The sequence below is a fragment of the Periophthalmus magnuspinnatus genome, chromosome 24, assembly GCF_009829125.3.
Source record: "Periophthalmus magnuspinnatus isolate fPerMag1 chromosome 24, fPerMag1.2.pri, whole genome shotgun sequence".
Taxonomy (NCBI): Eukaryota; Metazoa; Chordata; class Actinopteri; order Gobiiformes; family Gobiidae; genus Periophthalmus; species Periophthalmus magnuspinnatus.
Window position 1 is genome coordinate 22,786,607 of NC_047149.1, and position 24,899 is coordinate 22,811,505.

General features: G+C 40.5%; 1 protein-coding gene across 3 annotated transcripts in view; it reads right to left on the minus strand.

Moving 5' to 3' along the window:
- runx2b (RUNX family transcription factor 2b) overlaps positions 1-24,604 on the minus strand; it is a 92,565-nt gene extending 67,961 nt beyond the window's left edge. Inside the window, exons 1-2 of one of the 3 annotated variants that reach the window (XM_055232045.1) lie at positions 24,012-24,604; positions 23,646-23,769 (exon numbers count right to left, since the gene is read on the minus strand). In XM_055232045.1, the coding sequence (XP_055088020.1) occupies positions 23,646-23,703 (58 nt within the window). In that variant the 5' untranslated portion in view covers positions 23,704-23,769; positions 24,012-24,604. Of the gene's footprint in view, positions 1-23,645; positions 23,770-24,007 lie in introns of all 3 variants that reach the window. The other 2 variants (XM_055232046.1, XM_033990654.2) reach the window with 2 other exon arrangements.
- Between the last annotated feature and the right edge of the window lie 295 nt (positions 24,605-24,899).

Here is a 24,899-nt window from a genome sequence, read left to right on the forward strand (position 1 = left end):
TTCAAAGCTAATAGCTAAGCAAAATTTTGTTCAAAGCTAAAAGACTGAAATATGAAAAATTATCACATTTGTTATGGAGGGAATTATGGTACTTACACTTGTAATGCGCTTTACAGGCTTGTCAAAGCCTCTCAAAGCCTCTACACTATAGTCATTATTCATTCATTTCCACACTTGGTGATGGTAAGCTACTATTGTAGCCACAGCTGCCCTGGGGCAGACGGAAGCAAGGCTGCCAATCTGCGACCACCACCTATCATTCACGCACACACCACTTTCATACTGTGGGTGAAGTGTCTTGCCTAAGGACACGACAGAACTTGGTCCGAGCGGGACTCAATCCTCCCCACTGTCGAGTTGATGTGTTTTTATAATGGCTAAAGCTAATATTTTAAATGGAATAATTGATGAAAAGACAGAAAAATGACTGAACTGACAGAGAAACAAAAACTTATCACATTTGTACAGATATTTTGCAGCTTATGGAGGAAATTATGATACTTGAAACATGCAGTTTTTGCAATTTTTCAGAAAAGTATTGCAATTTGATGTGTTTTAATAATGGGATTCTGTCCAAAGCTAATATTTTAAACAGAAGAATTGATGATAAGACTGAAATATGACTGAACAAACAAAAAAATATCACATTTGTACAGCTCTAAAGAACAGGATGAGCAGTTTTGTGTAGACTAAAAACACATGTATACATACATACAACATATTTTGCAACTTATGGAGGAAATTATGGTGCTTGAAACATGCAGTTTTTGCAATTTTTCAGGCAAACATTGCGATTTGATGTTTTAATAACATGGTTCTGTTCAAAACTCACACAGTGCATGGAAGAACTGACAAAAAGACTGAAATATGACTGAACAAACAAAACAGTAATCAAATTTGTATAGCTCTAAACTACAGGGTGAGCTGTTTTTATGTAGACTAAGAAACATATTTTGCAGCTTATGGAGGGAATTATGGTGCTTGAAACATGCAGTCGTTGCAATTTTTCAAACAAACATTGCGATTTGATGTTTTAATAACATAATTCTGTTCAAAACTCACATTGTACACGGAAGAACTGACAAAAAGACTGAAATATGACTGAAATGACAAAACAATAATCAAATTTGCACAGCTCTAAACTACAGAGTTAGCACTTTTTACATAGACTAAGAAAACACATTTTGCAGCTTATGGCGGAAACGATGATCCTTGAAAAACACAGTCTTCATGATCTGTTAAGTGCATCCATCTTGCAGCCCTAGCGTGTTAGGGAAAACATAATTTAGCATAAGATAAACGGCTTTTGTTTGGTTCTGCGCCCTATGACCTTGTTTTTCCACACATTCAGAAGTCCTCGGTTATTCCAGGACAGGACCGTTTCATCTCGTGTCTGCTCTTCCCTCCTGCTGTAACCATAACGACGCCAAATTTATAGCGCCTAAATCCAGTCATGAAGGGGACACTCCTCTGCTGCTCGGTCCCACTGGGAACATCAATTACATTGTGAAACGTCCTTCAAGAGCAGTCTATTCTGTGGTGTTGCATTTAGCGCGCCTTTAGCTTAGCGTCACATACACTGCAGTAGAAATCCCTTTTGGCAATGGGCTTGTTGGTATGTGGTCTCTGGCTGACAATTAAATGTGCACTCGAAATACGCTGTCACCCGGGAAGCATTAGATTTATGCAGAATAATTTCCTGAGAAGTGATCATCTTAAATGTTTTAGCTGGATTTAATAGCGCCATAGATCACTGTGATACGTTCAGGCGTCCTCCGGAGACACAAAACTGTCCCTAGTAGTTGCAGAACCCATTTACAGGCAATTAACGCAGTTCAACTTCTCCTGAGTAAGCGAAGTAAAAACCTCCTCCCTTTTTATGGCTCTTTCCATGATATTGGTGGGAATGTCTCTTGCCAAAATACCATCTCAGTCAGGCTCGGGTCCAATTTATGTTTCTCGAGCCGCACATTAAAAGGGTGAAGCGTTTCCTATTTTTGTGCTGATCCTAGTCTTTAGTAAAATATCAAGTGTAATTATGGACATGCTACCCACACATTTTGGCATAGGCTAAATAATAATCATGACATAGAACTGCTCACCGGCCCGTGACGATGACAAATTTTGAAGCAGGGTACATTTCGGTAAAGAAAATATCACGAAAAAGGATAATACTGAAGCTAATTTAAGACACTTACTTAAATATAAACCCGGATAATCCAACTGAACCGTATATTTGAAGGTCTTATATTACACAAAATGGAGTGTTGTGAGTTTTTAGTCATGTTTTAATGCCGTTACCTCCTCAAAAACATCTATAAAGTTGTGTTTTGTTTCATTCACACATGTTTGAGTAACTCCGTTCCACCTTGTGATGTCATGAAGTGGTAGTTTTCAAGTTAACCGCTACTTTTTACCTTTTGTTTTGCAGAGATTTGAAATTCCAGCGTTGAAATTTGACGGTTGTATGGAGTTTAAAAACATATCGGAGCACTTCCTGTACCACCGCGTGACATCATAAGGTGGAACGGAGCGTTTTCAGTGTGAGAGAAGAAGAACTCAGCGTAAATATGCAGAGTTTGCGTGTTAAACATGTGCGAATGAAGCAAAAACGCAACTTTATGTATGTTTTTGAGGTGGAAACGGCATTAAAACATGACTAAAAACTCACAAAACTCCATTTCGTGTCATATAGAACCTTAAAATATATGTCTTCGCTTAAAGTAGTTTCAGTATTATCATGATATTTTCTTTACCGAGATATATCCTGCTTCAAAATGTGTCATCGTCACGTAACCCGGGTCCTTAAAACGTACAACGCAAGTTACATAATCAACCTACATCTCAAATCTGACAGTACTACAAAAAAAGTGAGCGAAAATCTCCCCACATCCCAAAGAAAATACACAAAGGAGAATTACTGAGCCGCACGATATATTATTCCGTCTTTCATTTACCGAACAATAGGTTGATTTTGTAATTATCGTGACAGACGTAAATGCCCTTCACGCTTAGAAAAATATATGTCTACTCAGTCTACGTCGAACGAACGCTGCAAAAAACGTAGCCACAATTAGCCACGACCGAACCAAAAAAACGAACTCCTGGAGAAGTTACGCCGTTGCCGTAGTGATTAACAACTCAAAAAACAGGACATTATATCTTCTGGAGTGGTTAACCGTGCCCAAAACGGCATCATATACAGCCCCGTCTGTGCAAGAGTTCGTGTTTTTGGACCGGCAGTAAATAAAGACTTCAATTACAAACCAGGTGAAGTTAGACCCCGTAAACACCAAACCGCTGTTTACACTGCGGTAGATTCTTTTTCATCAGTAATCGGCTCACGCTGCGACGCTGATGATTGGGTAATATTTATGATGGGCCCTTGGGGTGCGCTTTCCTCCCCGGTCTCTCTCATGTCTATAAATGTTTAACTCTATCCTTAACTACAGCCGACGCGCGGGGGCCTTTGAACCAGACGTGTGCGCGCGCGGGTTATGAGCGAGCCTCAACAAACCGGCGTTAAAAGAGCCGCTGTACCTGATTTTTATTGGCGTAAAAACGGAAAAAAACGAAACAGAAACTGGCTCATCTTAAACCGTTCGCAGCGGTTCAAAGTTACTCCTAGCTCGTCTTATGCATCCCGAACGTCCTAATTACTCACCGTGATGAGTTTATAAGCGCTGTTCAAAATTTTCAGAGCTGAGACTGGAGTTTACCGACAACTAGCATGCTAACCGTGCACTTTTTGATTATCGGACAATAAAACACAGCACAGCAGCCTTATTTTGACCTCAAGAGCTGCTTAAAAAATATAGTTACGATGAGTTTATAAGACCTGTTTACAATTTTCAAAGCAGAGAGTGGAGTTTACAGGCATGGTTAAGACAACTAGCATGCTAACCGTGCACTTTTTGATTATCGGACAATAAAACACAGCACAGCAGCCTTATTTTGACCTCAAGAGCTGCTTATAAAATATATTTACGATAAGTTTATAAGAGCTGTTTACAATTTTCAACGCAGAGAGTGGAGTTTACAGGCATGGTTAAGACAACTAGCATGCTAACTGTGCGCTTACTGATTACCGGACAATAAAATACAGCACAGCAGCCTTATTTTGACCTCAAGAGCTGCTTATAAAATATATTTTCACTGGGGAAAAACACATTTTGGTCAAATAAAAATAAAGATTATGCAGAGTCTCACTAATATTCAGCCTCCACGCCGGTTTTGATTTTTATTGTCTTAAAAACAAACAAAACAGAAACTGGCTCATTTTAAACTGTTTACAGCGGTTCAAAGTTATTCCTAGCTTATCTTATACATCACGAACATCCTAATTCCTCACCACGATGAGTTTATAAGCACTGTTCATCATTTTTCAAAGAGAGAGTGGAGTTTTCCTGATCATCGGACAATAAAACACAGCACAGCGGCCTTATTTTGACCTCAAGAGCTGCTTATAAAATACATTTGCACTGGGGAAAGACACATTTCGGTCAAATACGTGGGCAAAAACATCACGTACAGAGCGTTTAATGCATGTAACACAGCTATAGGATGCGTATGTGTGTGTGCAGCGGGCGAGGGCTGGCTCACAGACGTCGGTTAACCAGGCTATAATTTGGAGGTCCAGTGAAGCCTCCCAGCAGCCTTCAGTGTTTGTTTACCAGGGAGACTGCTGCATAGGCAAGGTCCTGTAGGAAGGGCGTGTGATCTGCTGCTCGTCTATAATCTAGCATTCACGTAGAAGGTATAGAAGTATGCAGAAAATGGAAAAGCCGGACTACGCGTGAACTTTGAATCGAATTTGAAGCGTGGAAAATGGCTGAAAGAGACAAAGATGCCGCCAGATCTTCACCGTTTAAACCACTGAGCCCTTTTTTTGTATCACTTAATCACTTTTTAATTACGGTTAATAATTGCCCCGATCAATTACAAACATTGTGCATGATTAAAGTCTGTTTTGAATTATGAAGATGCTTGTTTTTCGAGGTAGAACAAACCGCGAGTGATGTAATCTGTGATGGATTTGGTAACACTGTATAATAACTGGACAATTTACGAAGAAAGACCTAATTCAAACTGAACAAATCGTTTATTAAGGTTATGTAGTTATATGTAGAGATCCACCGATGTGTTTTTTTTCACGGCAGATGTCGAAACCATTGCCAAGAATTCAAAGCAACCAATGGCCGATAAGCTCTGCCGATATTGTTTGAGCTGATTTTGATTATTTCCCACAAATGGTCTACGTTAAATTGACAAAAACCTTCCCCCAAGCCTCTTTTTTTTTAACAACAAACCTTTAAGAGCTGTGTAGTCACGTTTTGTGCAGTGTATCTCTCCATATTAAAGCGTTAAAATAAAGCTTTGTGTGTGTTTTTAGGCAGCAGATTCAACAAAACTCAAAAAAATCGACTTGTGCTGGCGACTTAAGGCCGATAACTGATACGCTAAAAAGTCAGAATATCGCTTCGATATACTGGGAAAATGATATATCGTTCTATTTCTAGTTTTGTGTTAAGGTATTAATTAAGAAGTGAGTTTAATTATCCTCCTTGGACCTGGTGTTTTCATATGTGGACGATGCATTTTGGGTCGTCTAGGCCACAATGCAGATTTTTATAAGTAGAATAACAGCAAATATGCAAAAATGTTCAAGTTAGAATATTTTTAAGAGCTTAGAATGTTTTTTTTGTTTTAAATGCACATGTCTCCTGCTCCTGTCTCTTCACATCAGACACAATTGTTGTTTCTCATTTTGTTTTTACTCAGGACAAATGTTGCTGCGTTCAGGGTCTTAATAAACAGTTTTTGCAAATAATTATTCAAACGTTTTATCAAAATGACTAAAACGTCCACATATGAGGACATTTACATCACTTTTTTACACTCATCAGGTCCCAATCAGCCCTAAATGACAAAGAGAAATTAATAAACACGAGACGACGTTAAGACGAGTTTAGATGTTGTCAAGTGTTTCCCTGCGGACGAACAGTAAACTGAGTGTTTTGTGATGCTGTTTTGAAACCCATGGTAACACTTTAAAACATCTTAATTCATGATGAAACAGTTTATTAGGAAGGATTCAAGCTCAGTAACTAATTAATTAAGGGGTAAGGGTTATGCGTTAGGGTATTAATTAAGTTTAAGTCTAAATCAGCCTGGAAACGCCTCGGGATCCCACTGGAGGAGCTGGAGGAAGTGTCTGGGGTGAGGGAAATCTAGGAAACCCGGCTTAAGACTGCTGTCCCCACAACCCGGCCTCAGATTAGTGGAAGAAACTGGCTGGATAGAGCCTGAATCGTCCTTAATAATCTACTTTTTCATTACGAATTGAGATGTTTTAAAGCGCTACCGTGAGTTTCAAAACATCTGCAATAAATATTCTCCATTGTTCCTCTGCAGGGAAACTTCCAGCAGCTAAAACTTTACAAAAAGATCACATTTTAAAGTTCTTTCAATGCTAATCCAACTTGAAACTTCCATAAAAGTGACGCGTATAATCCTAATCCCATTGCAAACATCAGTCAAAATCTGCAGTTCCTCCAAAACGCTTCCACCCCGGGTCAACGCGAAAAACACTTTCCGTCAGCCGTACGTGATATACAGACCGTATATATCACCCTGTACTTTAATTACCGATTCCTCATTCTCCCCCGTATAATTTAAGACGGAGTAAATCAACTCTGCAGCGCGCACTTCTGCCAGAAACGTTATGAATAAAAAAACAAAAGAATTCCAAAACAGCCGCGCTCTAAAAAAACTGTTTGTCAGCAAAAAATCCTCAGCTATTTTTGTTTGTGTCGGGACCAATTCTCCTGAGACTACCCTGCTCTCTTTCTGTCCCATTTTTTTTTCCACCAATCCCGTTTCAGCGCTGGAAATGAAAAAGGAAAACAATGTAATTCAAACGCGCGGAGCTGCTAGCCTGTCATTTAGCCGTAACTTTGAATTGGCTTGGCTTTCCTCGGCGCGCGGTGCTCACTCACACACAAACAGAATTGAAACAGCAGCTAATATTCCATCTCGAGAGTGGAAGAAAGCCAGAGGAGGAGCGCAACTTTGAAAATATCACTCTAATAAAATATTCCCGCTCCTCTGGGGATGCTCCTTTGCGCGTTCAGCATCGGTGGAACAAGCCAAAGAGATGTCGCTGGGTCCAAATAGAAGGAAAAGGTAGAGAGAGGAGACCTATTTTCTTTTGGGGAATGACAAAAATACGACGCAACAGTTGACAGAAAAGTTTTAAAAGCGGGAACAAAATGAGGTACAGACGCGGAGGACGAGGGCAGCCGTCTGCGCGCGTGACGGGGAGACTGCGACGGCGGGAGTGGGAGTCTGTTTCCATAGATGATCACAGACGCTTATGTGTATGTGCCGTGATCAAACAGACTGGGAATGGGATGGAGTAGGTGCTCAGAAAGTTGAAGTTTTCCTCAAAGTTACAGGAAGAGGCTTTGAATGGAACAAAATATAACTCTGGTGTTTGGAGGATTTCTGACAAGAAGAAATGGAGACAAACTTTTATAATGTTGAAACGCACAGACTGGAACGATCTCAAGAGGGTTGGAAAATACTATACCTGACAAAAAATTATGTCACTTATGGTTCTTGGATTACAGAAGACAAATTGTTGGAGCTGCTTTTTCTTTCTGCGCTGGATTATGGAGATAGAGTCGACATGTAGACTCTAGACTCAACTGTGGAACGTTTAGATTCACTCGATCACGACTTGTACGATCGTGTGAACAAGTTAAGAAAGAGGGAATCATCTCACACTCGGAGGACGTCAGGGACCGGCCTCCTGCTGGGGCCCAGAGTCAGGATTAAACCAGAACTAAACCAGGACTGAACCAGGACTGAACCAGGACTGAACCAGGACTGGACCGGGACTAAACCAGGATTAAACTAGGACTAAACCAGGATTAAACCAGGACTAAACCAGGACTGAACTAGGACTAAACCAGGGCTAAACCGGGACTGAACCAAGACTAAACCAAGACTAAACCAGGACTAAACCAGGACTGAACCAGGCCTAAACTAGGATTAAACCAGGACTAAACCAGGACTAAACCAGGACTAAACCAGGACTGAACCAGGCCTAAACCAGGACTAAACTAGGATTAAACCAGGACTAAACCAGGACTAAACCAGGACTGAACCAGGACTGAACCGGGACTGAACCGGGGCTAAACCGGGGCTAAACCGGGACTGAACCAAGACTAAACCAAGACTAAACCAGGACTAAACCAGGACTAAAGCAGGACTAAACGAGAACTAAACCAGGACTAAACCAGGACTAAACCAGGACTAAACCAGAACTAAACCAGGACTAAACCAGGACTAAAACAGGACTAAACCAGGACTAAACCAGGACTAAACATGGGGAATCAGTGTTTCATTTTTCTGCAGCTAAAACCTGAAACATTCTTCCTGAAGATGTGAGACAGACCTCTACTTTGACAAAGTTTAAATCCAGACTCAAAATGAATCTTTTTAGTTGTGTATATGACTGAAATGTTTTTATTCTAAACTTTTCTCCTTTAATGTTAATCTCATGATGATTATCTGTCATATGTAAGGTTCAATTTGTTATATTATGATTTTAATGCTTATTTTATTCTGTAAAGCTCTTTGAATCACCTTGTGTACAAATAAACTTTCTTTCACACGGCCCTTCGTTTCATAACAGGAGATGAATTTACAACCCATCACTGAACACTTGACCATCGTTATCTTTCAGAAGAGAACAACACTTCATAAAATATATTTATAAGGGACTACTTCATAAACTGACTCAATATCTCACTTGTTTGTTGAACTTTGATGCGGGAACTTTTAATACAAGACCTCATGATTATCTACGTCTAAAAACTGGCCACGGTAGAACTGAAATGGGCTTTTGGTTATTTTACTTCCCAAAAATGGAATATATTTCAAGGACAAGCAAAACTGGATCCATTGGTGCCACTAATGCACTTTAATAATGTGACAATAAGCATTTATACTCACACCTGCTCCTGTTTTTAATGTTTCAAATGGACCTATGCAGTTAATTGTTTTGTTTTTCTTTGTATCGTTCTGTATTTTAGCAGGACGCTCATGACAAAGAGAGCTTAGTATTCTCATTGGGCTCTCCCTGTATAAACAAACATCAAAATAAAAGACATTGATTCCTGGGCGGTGAACAGTTGTCGTTCACTGCACCTGATGGTTGAAGAATGGGTCAAATGCGGAGAGGAAACTTCACTAAATGGCACGGTTTCCCAGGTTTCCCAAAGTCAGGATCGCAATAATCTAAAGGTCTTTTAAAAAATAGGTCTATTAGCACAATCCCATATTCAAGGAAACGATTTAAAACCTGATTTCAGCTGTACTTACAACTAATACCCGTGTCAGTTTAAGTTTGCAGTGAGAATTTTGGGGTCGGTCGCGTTAGTATTTTGTGGGTCCCAGTCTGAAAAGTTTGAGATTTCCTGCTCTAGAGACACGAAAGTCTAAAATCAACCTTAAAATCTGACTAAAACCTTGAACATTCTTCCTGAAGATGTGAGACAGGCCTCTACTTTGACAATGTTTAGGCAGGCAATGTCTTTTCTTATTCTGTAAACACTTTGAATTACTTTGTGTACAAATTGGGCGGTACAATTAAACTTTTCGTGTCTTGTCTTGTCCAAAATCTATAGGACAAAGAACCCAAAACATAGATTAACCGATCATTACAAAAAGTGCGTTGTAGCGTAGATTGGGACATTGGCGTAAAGAGAAGGGAGGAACGTTTCCCTTCTTTGTCAAACCAACCCAAACAAAAACGTAAGAACCAACCCTCAACCATGTTTTTGTCCTTTTTTTGGGTTAATCAATTTACAAGCAACATAATAACCTGATAAAAAACTTTTAAACACACACCTACACCTTCTTTTACTCCGTTATATGGACTTGTATACGTATTTGTGTGTTTGTTTTTCAGTTTGTGTTGTATTTTTAGCAGGTCGATCATAAGAGTCTATGCGTTTTCATTGGGTTTCCGTGTATAAATAACGATAAAGCGAAGAAAGAAGCGTTACAACTATCCAATCCATGTTTTAGTCTCATTTTAAACCAGGTAAAGCTCTAACTTAGACCTGGGATAGTCCTGGTTTGGATCCTGTCGTAAATCCAAATATCTTCGTTGGTCCTCGGTGTGAAAACCTGAAAGAACCACATCGCCCTATTCAAATTGTACTAATGTAATTCCATCAAAGCATGTAAATACCGGTCTTTTTCCCCATTTTCTCTTGAGGCCACTTTGCACAATACAGCGCGGTATGTAAAACAGAGCTTCCCTTTCTCCCCAGAGACTTGTCAATAGCAGCCGTACAACAGTCAGAGTTCAAAGCCTCCTATCAGATACACACACCTACACACTCTCCCCCGACCCCTTTGTGTCACCCGGAGTGTTCAATTTCACCGAGTGCATTTGGATCTATCTGCAAATACACGCTAGCTCCAGGCTCTTTAGTCTCTGAGCCAGTTAATCGACTGATGGAGGCTCAGTTGACCAAAACTTGTATTCGTTGATGAATCGTCAGACAAGAGAAGGTGTTTAGAGTGAGTTAGCTTGATATTTGGAACTGAATTGTGAGTTTAATCGACATTTTTTTACACATAAATACACGCCTGACTCGTAGTTTTCCTTATAACTATATTCGTAAGTGATCACAGCGATACGTAATCATTTTGAGAGTCGCTTCCTTTTAGTAAACCAATCGATTCACACCGTTTTTAGCAAGAAGCCTTAGTATAAACTGCAAGAAAGTGAATAAAGACAAATCTAAATACATTAAAATGACCTAGAAAAGGAGTTGATTTCAAAATTATGATTTTTTTTAAATGTATTTGTCGCATAACTGCACATCTAAAAGTATTTCTGACTGTCAAACTGAATATTTTAAGGTGAATTTGTGTATTGGTCCCACTAAAAATGGGACAATATATAACAATAATATCGTTAATCGTGATAAAAAAGACTTGACAGTAATCGTTCTTGGGATATTTTATATAATTACGGTAATCGTCAACAAAGATCATCGTCTTTATGTCAACAGAATGTGCAGACGAAAGCTACTTGTCCAATTCAATTTAATCTTTTTTTTAAGAACAAAGACTCTCTGGTTTATAGTGAATAGTAAAAAAATGAATATATAAATACATTGCATGTTATAAAGTACAAAAACAATCGCCACTGTCTTGTTGTTGTCACTTAAAACAAAGTACAGTACGATAAGAGTTGTTTAAAAAGTCTAATTATAATTATTCATGTTCATAATATTTTAAAACTGTCAGTAACTTTAATAATTATTGTGATTTTAAGTAATTTTTCATGCTTTTTTACATCGTCTGAATTGTCCAGTACAGAATGTGTTCAGACAAATTTACATAAACGTTGGATCGCAGTGTGACTCTGAAGTGCTGTACGTTTGCAATTTGTTTTCTCCCCGACAAAACCCACAATGTCGATGAAACGTTCTGCACCGACAAAGACGCCTACGAAGGTTTGAACTTTGTGTTTAAACGAGAGAGAAATGTGAGAAAATGTTAACGCCTGTGTGAGAAAAGTGTATAAAGTGTGTGGTGAGGGGTTTTACAGACAAAAACATAGAGAATAACTGTAAAAATAAAGCTGATACTTCGCGGATTTCGCCTAACGTGGGTTATTTTTAGAACGGAAGCCCCGCGATAAACGAGGGACCACTGTATTTGTTAAACGTAACTATTTTGTTCATGATAATCGCGTCACCAAATTTCAGTAGCCTCCCCACACAACTTCAAGAAACTATCTCCAGATTCTGAGCGATGGTTACAGCTACCTTAAGGTCTTCCCAACTCTTTTCCATAATTTAGATAAGATAAAAAAGAGATATAAATAAATAGATAGTCAAGAAATTAAACAAATCCTAGTCAAACCTACGGAAAACTAGATGTAAGTGAACTTATGTCCACCCTGAGAGCACGGACGAAGGAAAGGAAACAAGGAAAGGAGTAAGCAAGGAAAGGAGTCGAGCGTGAGTGATGGCGAGCGGCCGCCCCCGCAGTGCCAGATGGGAGGTGGCTTCAAAGAGTCAAAGTTTTGTGTTGCTCCGGACTGGGAACGCGCAAAACGATCCACGCTTTTGTATCCGATCGCACTTCCTGTCTCGCCGTACCTTCATTATTTTTTTAGTTCCGTCGTTTTTATGGTTGTGTTCACTATAACGAGATACTTTTACTATAATGCAGTTATTATAATGTTATATATAATGACAAAGTACATGTTTTAAGTATTAGTATTATACTGTTATGCAAATTTCAGTTTTTTTTCCTACTATTTCTGACTTGAACTCGCAATTTTTCATAGTAAAATTCATCATAAAACACTAGTTAATATTAAAATGAACTAGTTTTCCATTCCCTTCGAGCCTGTAACTTTTCAGATGTGATTGTACTTGGCTAAAATTACGTTTAGTTGGACAAATGTAACTCGGCAGGTGAAACGGAGCATCTAAACGTGTTGGGTGTCAATGAGTCACTTTTATTGAAACTCAAGAGCATTCCCGGCTCTGGGGAGATGGCCGTTCATATGTCTGTGTTCTGATGCTTACGTAACATACTTTCAAGGCTAATGTGTAAGCGAAAAGCGAAGGACAGGTTCATATGTTAACACGAGCTGCACCTTTATCATAGTTAACCGAAAAATAAAACAAGAACTTTGAGAAGAAGATTGTTGTATCTGATTTTTACCATCTTAAAACCGCGAAAAACATACATATTTTCTGGATTATAAGTCAAAAAATGCATAATAATGAAGAAAAAAGCGGAGTTGTCAGGCGTGTGCGACTGTAACGAAGATGTGAAATTGTATCGGAGTATAAGTCGCACCCCTGGCCAAACTATGAAAAGAAAAAAAACGTAACGACTTATAATCTGGAAAATACGGTAATTAGTTTTTAACAGTTTGCAGTGTCCAAACTTGAGTAGACCTGTCACCATAATCACTATATTATCGACTTATTATTATATAAAAGCTGGAACAATATTTTTTCTAGGGTATGTGTACATTTTTTTGGACTACTGGGAATTTTTTTTTGGGCAATATTATAAGATATAAGCCATAAAAAAGGTTGATTTAATAACTTCTCTGACTCATTACAGCTGCAAACGAAGCACTAAAATGTTTCAATCCGCTGTTTATTTATGGCAGCTCATGTTTCTTTTTTCTTTTTTAAGATTGTAGAATCGTTTTTACGGTTTAAATCTGCTTGAGTTTTGTTTTCGTGGCATAAATGAGTTTCAGTATCATAATTTATCGCGCGTATTTTATCGAACTTCTACATTTTCGCGACAGGCCTAGTTCTGAGCATGCTAATTTTTTATTTTTTGAGTTTATAAGTGCTTTTCACAACTCTCACGGATCAGTTACGCCAACAGCAACTAGCATGCTAACACACTTCCTGATTATCGGACAGTAAATCGACGCAAACAGCATTTTGACCTCGATATCTGCTTATACAATACGTCTGTAGTGGCTGTGGGACCAGTTTTTCTCGAGTAACTTATGAGTTTTCAGAAAATATTAATGGTTTTCATTCATAAAAACCTGCCGATCCTGTTTCAGCGCTCTTCCTGTGCAGACTGCAGTTAAAAGGCCGTGTGGGCGTCGCCTGCTGGGTGGGCACATGCAGCGATTTTCAGGTGTATTTGATCTGCGTGTTCACACCTCTGTGCTGGCAGGGGCCCCTCTGTGTGGGCAGGTCATTTGAGTGAATTAGGAGATGGGGATTCGGGTTCTGCTATTAATCCCACCCCCCTCCTCCCACCGCTCTAGTCCCACCTATTGTTCAGACGCACCTTTCTGTTCTTCTCGTGTCCCGGGAGCTGCCCAGGGCCTCGTCTAAAGTGGTGTAAAAGAGAGAGAAAGTGGAGAGCGGAATGCATATGGGACGGGGGCGGAGGAGAGGAAGAAGGGGATGCGGAGGAGGAGGAGGAGGGGGGGATTGGTTCCAGGTGCCATTCTGAGTGAGAGCATTAATCAAGCTGACATATCTTTCTGTCATAGACACCTTTAGCGCACGTAAACTGTGAACACCCCCACGCTACTGTGCACGGCAACATGCTAATATTGTAATATATGGTCGATTTTTATTTAGTTTTTAGTTATGACAAAAGAATATGTTTAAATTTGGACAAAATGCGACAAAAACTGATAAGATAAGGACACCGTACCCGGGTTTAAAGACTTAAAAATGGACTAATTCCTGACCATTCACAAAGAAATATTGTTAATCTGAAATAAAAATACTATAAAGTCAAAATCTTGTAAGTTAATTGACAACGTTGCTTATTGTACTTCAGTTATTTTCACACAAAGTTTGAAAAGAACCAGAGTGAAACTGGCGATTCGTCTTATTCCAGAAGTTGCCGTGGTTCGATATCGTCATTTGAGTTGTATTATTTTGCACAGGGCTGCCAATCTTTACAGCAAATACGTTCTAAAGTGACTACAGAACCGTTTTAAAGCCTCTAGTGTCATTTTATGTGGCCCATGACGAGGTACGGTCGCCTTAAAATGTCGGTTTATCAGGAGATGCGCAGTTATATCGCCGTATTTTTTACATTTATGGACATGGATACGCAATGTTTGTAACCTGAATAAGTAATAAATACAGAAACAGGTAATGAACAAGTTAAAAAAGTAGTTTATTTTACATCTGGTTCTTTGAGGGGAACCATTTTGCTGATGTGGCCCTCGGTGAAAATGGATTTGACGCCCCTGCTCTAGAGAGTCAGGGCAGTGTTGACTTGATTCATGTGAACATTTTACACAAATCAACCGACTTTATATTAGATTTTGGCTGCAAAACTTTTCTTAGATAGTCGCATTTAGAGTATAGACTGGATAAAGAAGTGGACTAAGTGAGTGTGACGTCACCTTTAGCGTTCAGCTCCAGTCAAATGAAGCTCATCGAGGCTCGCGTCGTTATGGGGCAGATTTGGAGCCAAGTTCCATATTTAAAATTCCGACCGTGAGTATCATCTATATCAGAGGTGCCCAAACTTTTTTTTATCGGCCACATCTCAAAACATATTTAAAGCGGAGGGCCACAAGCTTTATGCACAGCTTTGACAGAGCCGCTGTATTAATAAAGCTTAAAACACATTCATTTCAGGTCTGTGATGTTTGAGGTTACAGTGGTAGAAATAGTTTCATTTTCTGTTAAAAGATCAACTGGGCCGGTTCAGCAAGAGGCGTGAGGACCAATAAAAACTAGTCTGAGGGCTGCATTTTGCCCCTGAGCCATAGTTTGGACACCCCTGATCGATATCGTCTATATCTGTTACTAGTATTTGTTATTAATGTTCATATCTGGAATCATGGACGACATTTTAAGACCAAAATGACGAGTCTGACAGCAGCAGGTACAGAGAGAGGAGCGACAGTTTTTCAATGTAAAGTGAATTGGAGTCAGAGTCGATGGAGCCGGAAAACGCGCAAATGATCACCTTTCATTTGGAATGCAGCGGCTAGCAGGTTAGCTATGTCCATTTATAAATACAGACTATGATTTAGAGGTAAAAGGGGCAAATAAGGTCAATAGTTAAATCAACAGTGTCTACTTCAACTTTCCACTAACTTTCAATCTCCACTGTTGCTTCTACTTGACTTTTACAACTTCTACAGCCTTTTTCGACGCCTTTGCTAATGTTAAAAATGAAACTATGATCATGCTTTGTAGGAAAACCATTTAGCATCGATGCTATAACCAGATAACCAGCTGCTAACACGATGCACCTCTGTCTCCGGCTTCACCGATCCCCCACCACGCCATCGATCAACGGCAGTCCGCTCGCTCTTTATCTCTTCTCACACGTCAATAACAATCAACAAAGCGCCGCTAACACGTCCACCGCTCCTTTCATGACCCGCTCGCTCGCTAAAGTAGGTTTATATGTTTGAGAGTCAGGCTCCCAGCAGTCAGAGGGGATACTGCATTCCTCCGAGTATAAAATAACAAGAACAGGTAGGGCCTTGTGTAGGTGCCATTACTGGACTTCTTGCTCACATCATTACGACTAAAACCCAAACATCCAGTAGATTCGACAGTCCATATTTCCTCTGCCCCCTCGCTCCCGGAAAAGCAGGGAGGAGGCGCACAATGGCGTTCGGGTTACCTGTGGTTTGCCGTATCATCGGAGCTTAAAACCGTGAGCGCGCTGAAATAACTCGGTTGTATATGGATGAGTTAAAGGGAAAAGACAACACGGGGGAGAGCGGACAGAAGAACACAATCTGATACCTTCAAGGTCCTATATTACGTAAAATCAACTCTTTATCCACGTTATGATGGTGGTACCTCCTCAAAAAACAGACCTGGAGTTGTGTTTTGTTTTATTCGCTACATCTCCAAAGCTCAAAACGCTCTGTTCCACCTTGTGACGTCATGAAGTGATGTGGTAGTTTTCAAGTTAACAGCTACTTTTACCTTTAGTTCAGTAAAAATGAGCAATTCCAGAGCTGAAATGATCCAAATGATTCCAGTGAAGGCGTACAGAGTTTAAAAACACAGTGGAGCACTTCCTGTGTTACCACATGATGACATCACAAGGTGGAACAGAGTGTTGTCCGTTTGAGGGAATAACTTAGCTTAAATATGCAGGGTTTGTGTGTTAAACATGTGCAAAAAAAAAAACAAAAACACAACTCCAGGTCTGTTTGTGATGAGGAAATAATATTATAACACAGATCAGAAAATAGCGTCATACAGTCTTGTGTTTAAAGTTATTTTTGTCATATTTTTGTTTGATTTTAGGCTGGTTTAACTCACAGTTTTAAACACATATAACACCATCTTTAATACTTGGTTACATCCTTGTTTTGAACTGATTTAGTCCTATTTAAAAATGCGCGGTGTCATTTTTCTGGTTCCCAATTACGGCAATAAACTTACCTATCTCTCATTTATTCCATTACAGGTTTTTAGGGGTTAAAAATATCCTGATAAACATGAATTCTTACTGTGAGTGGGCTGACCTCTCAATAGATCTTGGCCATGTCGCATCACTCAGATAATTCACTTTAATGCCGTACTGGGTAACATTCCAGGCTAAGCAACGACAACTCTATGGAGACAAGCAGGTAGTGTCTTTTCCACTAGTCTTACGTAACATATTACTGGTTTTAGTAGAACTTTGAAAACCAAACGAATTGTTAAAAGGTCATTGTGTTTTGTTTCACTCGTCTGTCTACATCTCCAAACATCAAAACGCTCTGTTCCACCTTGTGATGTCATAAAGTGGTAGTTTTCAAGTTAAGAGCTAAATTTTTAACTTGAATTCCTGGACTGAAATCATCCAAAAGATTATAACAAAAATGTACGGAGTTTAAAAACACACAGTCGAGCTCTTCCTGTATCACCACATGACATCACAAGGTGGAACAGAGTGTTTTCGAAGTCTAAATATGCAGGGTTTGTGTGTTAAACGTGTGCGAATGAAACAAAACGCAACTCCACGTATGTTTTTTTCGATGAGGAAACAACAAAACGGGCCCTTAAACTTTGAGAATGATCATTTTTGACTCTAACACTGGCGTTCCGTTACATAAAGGCCCAACAGTTCCAAGATAGACCTGTTCCAAAAGGTAGTTGCTTCCTCTCAGTGGGCTTATATCGGATAACGCTAATTCGCCACAGCGTGATGCAATTTGAATGGATGAAGGGGCCGGAGGATCTTGTTAAGTGTGAAAATAGCGCAGAGCTGCATTAAAAGCTCCAACGGTTAACGCCACTGCAGAACGCTACCTGGTAATTATGGCTGGATACAAAAATCATAGCTATGCGTAGTATGCGGAGGTTTGCCGGGCTCTCCGCTTTTGGCATCTCGCTTAAGACATTGCAATGATACGTTAGCGATGATATATGACGAGATGGGGCTTGATTAAAGGTCCTATATTACGCAAAATTGACTCTCGTGAGCTTTAAGTCGCGTTATAATATCGCTACCTCCTCAAAAACACGCCTGAAGTTGCGTTTTGTTTCGTTGAGACATGTTTAAGTAATCCTAATCCTTAATTTGTCTACATCTCCAAAGCTCAAAATGCTCTGTTCCACCTCGTGATGTCATAAAGTGGTAGTTTTCAAGTTAATAGCTATTTTTTTTTACCTTTAGTTCAGTAGAAATTAGCGATTCCACAGCGGAAATGATCCAAATGATTCTAGTGAAGGTGTGTGGAGTTTAAAAACACTGCGGAGCACTTCCTGTATTATCACTTCATGACATCACAAGGTGAAACAGAGTGTTTTCCATTTGAGAGAAAAGAAAAAAAAAACAGCCTAAATAAGCAGGGTTTTTCTGTTAAGCTCGAGTTTGTGATGAGGAAACAACATTAAAACAGATCAGAAAATAGCGTAATATGGGGCTTTTTAACCTAATTAAACCCAAAAGTTGTGTAGTTTTTTTACTATTATTTGTTTTTCTTTATAAAAACTGCCAACTCTATTTAAGTTTGGTCTAAAAGTGACACATTTTTACAAAACTATGCAGCTTGCAGAAACTGTTTTCACAATAATTTCCATGTGGATTTGTATTTAACTTTCTGATTAGCACAATTCTTTCAGTTCTAAACATGTGCGAATGAAACAAAACACAACTCCGGGTAAGTTTGTGATGAGGAACATTATAGCGTAGACCAGAAAATAGCGTAAAATTAATTTAATAAGAAACGCTATAAATTGAAGCAAAACTGGCAGCGAAATCAACTCTTAAGCAAGCGGATATTCACCAAACCTAGACATAATACACCCAGCCTTCATAGTATTTACACTGAACAATCTAAATAGGTTCTTGCGTGTTTTCAAATCCTTGTCTAAACTTTCCTATGCGCGGTAAAGAGCCATGTATTGTCCTTGAATCAGCACATTAAATACGTTTTGGTTGACTGGACATGACAACATAGGACACCGCAAAGTAAACAGCTTACAAGTCCTACAATGAGGGGGGAATTCCCGGCAATTTTACAATCCACAAACCGAAGATATAAACATGTTCTATCTTTAACTTTAACGTAGACATTGCATTGAAAAGAGAAACATCTAAGCATAGACTGTATGTATAAATGGACATAGCTAACGTGCTAGCCGCCGCGTTTCAAATAGGAAGTGATCATAGGCGCGATTCCGGCTCCATCGACTCTGGCTCCAATTCACTTTAGACTGAAAAGCTGTGTCCTCTCTGTGTAACTGCTGCTGTCAGACTCGTTATTTTGGTCTTAAAACGTTCGTATTAACCCGAGCTACGTGATCCTGCGGTTTTTATTTCACTATTTTGTCCCTAAATCAAGAACCCTATAGCGTCGGATGCTATCGCCACCGTTAGACTCGCGGTTGTGGGACTTTCCATTACCGTAACTCCGCAACCGATTGTGTGATTGTGTAAATTCAAACGGCGTCTCAAAGCAGAGGCGCGTGGCTCTTTAAGGACTGAGCACATTATAGACCATTAAAGCGCACCTAGATGTTTTATTTTTTTGTCGTAAAAATCATGTTAAAGGAAGTATCAGCTTGTACGTTTGCCCTTTTTTCACACAACTACCTCTTTTTTACATATCCATCTTTATTTTTCCTTTAACTGACTGGAAGAATCCCGGCGGCACCTGCGCTCTGATTGGTCGTCTTCGATGGCGACGTAAGCGCATTACCGTAATGACAGTAAAATATTTAAAGAGTCTCCTGCCTCTGCTTTGAGACGCCGTTTGAATTTACATGACGCACAATCGGTTGCGGAGTTACGGTAATGGAAAGTCCACAACCGCGAGTCTATCGGCGGCGAGAGCATCCGACGCTATAGGGTTAACAACAGATAAATCAGGCGCCTTCGTGTTAGCAACAGGTTTGATTGACAGCGTCGCTAAGCACTCCCTGCTAAACCAGCGATGCAGACGGGAAGGGGGCGTTACCTTCAACTTCGTCGCTTCGGATTGGCTCTTCCGTTGCTACGATACTCGCGGTCGTAATTCCAAACGTGAAACTCAGCTCCAGATTCGCCGCTATAACCGCTAGCCTCGGAGCGCTCCATTTAACTCGAGCTAAACGCTACGGGTGACGTCCCACTCGCTCAGTCCACTTCTTTATACATTCTGATGATCGCAACGCAAAAAAAAATCCGTTTCGCCGTCGCGTCCGTTCCCACGTTACGTTACGTTTACTTAAATTACCGCCTATTTAAAGCTACATTAAGCCCACGTTTCAGTGTTAGTACAAATTAATGTATTTCTGATTAAACAGTGATCGCATTAACACAGTGATTACCCTTAGGAGTCGTACGAGCTAACGCTAATAAGTGCTAATAGCCAAACACACACACGTACATTGTTTTGTAGCTCCGTCAATACAACCTACTGGGATTAAGTAACACGAATGGCCCTGAGGTACAATTAAGCGTGGCTAAAGAGGGTTTTTTAGAGCGCGTCTTCACTGTACACAGTAGCAGCCACAGAACAGCTCAGATTTTTCCCTCTGGCTTTTTCAAATTACCTATTGATGAGTGGGCTTCGAGTCTCCACCAACCCAAAAAAAAAAAAAAGGAGGGAGGGAGGGAGAGCGTCTGGTTGGTTTTTAAGATGTCTCCAAGAAGCAGGGCCTGTGGTTAGATCTAAAGCAACACTTATGCAACAGTATTTTTCACATACATATTCAGTTTCCCTGCAAATTATACGACGTTAAAGTTTAAGGCTTAAACTTTTGTGTTCTTTTGAAATCCCCCCACAATGCTTTTGACTGTAATGACTCAAATTGTGTACGCAAGCAATTTTTTTTGTGTTTTTTTTTTGAAGAATAATAGCTACCATGACCTAATTGTCTTATATGTAATTAAGTTTGTAATAGGGAAAATATAACGCTCCCCGGAGAGGTTTCAGCGAGTGCCACACATGTTGAAAATTATTCTGCCCTCCTCATTCTGCCAGGGAGGAGTTATAAAAAATGTATTTCATCCAATTAAAGGGAAATTGCTTGATCCAAATGCCAAGATAAATTTTAATGAGACCACTTTTTTTCATTGGAATATACAGCCGCTGTTTAAAGTCATTGCAATTTATCACAGGGACTAAACGCGTAGCCTTAAATTAAAAATGTCCTAAAACATGCATCAAGAGAAGGGATGGAGTAATGTGGTTTTCAAACTAACGAAACAATATTTTGCGTTCCCGGGAAAACTAGCTGACACCGGACAAACCGATCCAATAGAAACATGAAAAATACATATAAAAAGTTAAATTTAACAGTAAAGCTTCAACCCGTTTTGTGCCAAACAGAGTGGATTTAATTAAAAATCACACGAGGGAATTCATTTAACGTCCAAACAAAGAAACAAAACAAGTTCTTGCGTTTTATCAAGTCTCAATCAAAGTTAGAAAACAGCTTTTTTGATGGCGCCAGTTCGGATACGGAATATAGCATTTATATATTTCAGTTTATACAGTAAAAATAACATAACGTTCTGGTGGTCTCTGGGAGCTGGGGACTTTTTGTGGTTGTACAGACAGATTTACAAGCCAGATGTTCATAAACGGTAACTTCAATGAACTCCAGGGGCTGCATCAATTTGGGATCCTTAAAAGTTAATCGATCTATCCGTTCGCTCCACCTGCGTCGCCTTCGCCCCGTCCGTTCTTTTGCTTCTGTATCGCGGGCGTGCTTTTCATTTCCTACCCACCCCCCCCCCTCGCGCGACCCCATATACGCGCGGAGAGTTCAAAGGTTAACGTGGTAATAGGTGATGGTGATTGGTAGAAGACGCTCCCTCTCTCCCGGCTTTCAAAACATATTAGAGCCATCCTGCTTCTGAAGGAGCTCAGTGGAACAGCTGTGTCTGACCGCGTAGCCATTCGCCCCCAATAACACTTAAAAAACATCTTTGAAACGTTTGATTTGGACACGAGAGCTACGCGAGCTACTGACTCAAGAGACCAAGGGAGGAGAACTACGCAAAAAAGACTCGAAATTCACATAATAAACATAACTTGAAATCCGAAAGTTCGCTTTGTTTTGAGCAGTTTGGCCGTGGACAGACTTTGTTTTACTTCCAAGTTAAATTTTCTTAATCCACGAGCAGACAATGTTGTTTTATTTAAGAAAACAAGTGGATGGTTTGGACTAAAGAGAGCAAGCTACTGACTCAGAAACTCAAACGAAACAAAAATAACTTTACCTACGTGAGCTCAAATGATGTGAATTTGCAAAGTTGATCTTGTTTTGGAGGAGTTTTATAAAAGCCACAGGTTTTAGTTTAAATCTACAGGTAGAAAATATTGTTTGGGATAGAAAGAAAACGCAAAGAAACGAGTCCACGTGAGCTTGCAGCATGTCAAATAATTTTAAACGAGTAAAATAAACGGATTACTTCATACCCTCGTGGCTAAATCTGCAGTCAAAGCTACTCAAAAAAAACGTATATTTGAAATTAAACTTATTTTATGTCCACATTTTGCAGTTCTAAACCTATTTCTCTCACTCTCTGTGCCTCAGTGCTGCAGAATAAGCCAAAACAGAGGCCAGAATGTGCAGTGCTGCCCCGAGCTTTCACGGGTCACTGCAAATCATAAACTTGACCGAGCTACTGTTCAGATGTGCTGTGGCTTTATTTACTGCAAGTCTCCAATTTGACAAACAACAGGCAAATTTAGAGCGTAAACACATTTGAAAAGTGTAATCGTGCACACTATGGAAATATAAATATTTTTATGGGAAGCAGATATGTTCCACAAGGGTTCTATTAAGCGTAGCTGAAGCCTGCATGTGCCTTTTAAACAGGGGGTTTAACTTTGAAAGGCAGGTCTTAAAATTGGATTTGTAGAGAAGCGATCCATCTTAAGAGTTTGAAGAGAATCGAAGAGTATTTTAAAACAAGCGATCTCCTTCTTTTGCTGTGGTCTCTTGCTCTGATACTACGCAAAAAAAAAAGACTCAATCTTCAACCGGGCAATTTTAAAACCGAAGAAGGCTTTTCCGACTCATTCAAAAATCCCCAATAGCTCGACAATTCTAAGACCGAAGACGATTATTCCAACTTATTGATAGATTTCCATAGAGACACCCAGCCCTGACTCTGGGGACCAAGCAGCCCTGTAATCCCACATCTTGTTCCAATGCAGCACTGTAAACTCCCCATGTGCAGCCTGTTTACTTTTGTCAAAAATATCACCCGGTACTTTTGTTTTTGGTTCCGCAAAAGACGGCACAGCTTTGTAAATCTAAGGGTATGTTGCACAAACATGTCATCTCCGAGCTTCAGAAATATTTATAAACATCACATCGAGTAAATACTGGAATCTCTAAATGCAGTGAGCTTTTTCTCCGCTCGTCGTATCTGTCAACCGCGAACGTCTTGATGATTGTTGGGTTCTGATTCCACCACAAACGTTTGGATGTTGATAGCTGTGCCCTCAGTGACCTTACGGACCATCGCGTCTTCTCCGCTTACTCGAAATCTTTCAGTCAGATCGAAAAATTGAGGATCAGTGTGGATTTGTCCGGCGTCCAACTCCCATCACTTACACTCGAGTCCTCCCCAGCGGTCCGAGCCCCCCTGCCCATCACACAAGCCTCCAGTGAAGAAGTACTTACCCCAAAAGAAGTTCTGCTGACATGGTGCTACAGTGCTGAAGAGGCTGTTAGATGCCATGGCTGCCTCTGGTCGCCGTAAGCCCCACTTTTGTTCTTCTGTGGTTTCCGTGACCCTTGACACGTCCTAAACCAAGAGCACGCAGCATGTCATGAAGGCACTGGGAAAAATATGGAAAAGCCATCCACAAGACATGCTTTTTTACATATCAACTATTCAGATGACCACAAGTAACGACCAGGTCTGGTTTTATAGTGATGAGAAGAAGAAGAAAAAAAAAAAAACAGCAGAGGCAAATATCGCCTTTGCGGACACATCAGTTGGTGTCGGACTTGCTTGCTTGGCGAGTGTGGTTGGAACGTACTTACTCGCTACGCGCCGTCCCTGTGACTGGATCTGGCCCGCGACGATTAACCATTTACACTCCGGGTCGCCCTCAAACACCAACCCCGAGCCGCACGTCTGTGGTTCTGTGGTTGTTTGGGAGGCGAGCAGAGCCCTCACACAACCCAAAAGACACCAGCTTTAAAACTCGTCTCTTTCCTGCCCTCCATGCGCTGTCAATGGAGAGAGCGGATCACATGGGTGTACGACGTCATCACGGAGCAGCGCCCGAAGTGGCCCAGCCTACTACTGTTGTGGCTCCCGTCCCTCTCCTCTCCTCTTCTCTGCTTCTTTTTTTTTCCTTCCTCCCCACTCCTCTGACTTGGTTGTAGAGCTGCGCGTGGCTTCTTGCCGGTGCTTCCAGTTTTGTCTCTTAAGGGATAGCTGGGGTCTGACTGTCCCATGAGTCAGGGAGCTTCAGCGGGGGGGCAGCCCGTTCAAACGCCTCCTGAACATATGGGCAACAGAAGTGAGCGACTTGCCTCCCTTCGCCCTTTCATCCCCTCCCTTTTTTCTCTCCGCGGTGTGTCTCTCTCTGTCCCTCCACTCCTCCGTCAGGCTGCTGCTGCTGCTGCTGCTCCCGTCTGCCTGTGCCGGAGAGCTGCGGGTGTAAGAGAGGCGCGAGGGTTGGCTGGCTCCGCTTTGGGTGTGTTTATTTCAAATACACGCTCTGAAGAATAGAGCTGTCAGCGAGAAGGGAAGGAAGACAGGTTATTGTGAAAGTTGGCTAAAAGAGTCGGTGTCAACTTGCTTACCTGAATTAGCCTGGCCACTTTACACGCCGGGCTCCTATAGGGTGTCAGTGTGTCACTCCAGTGCGAAGTGTGTGTCATAAGTAGTAGACTTTAAACTGGCTCTCGCACAAGCGCTAT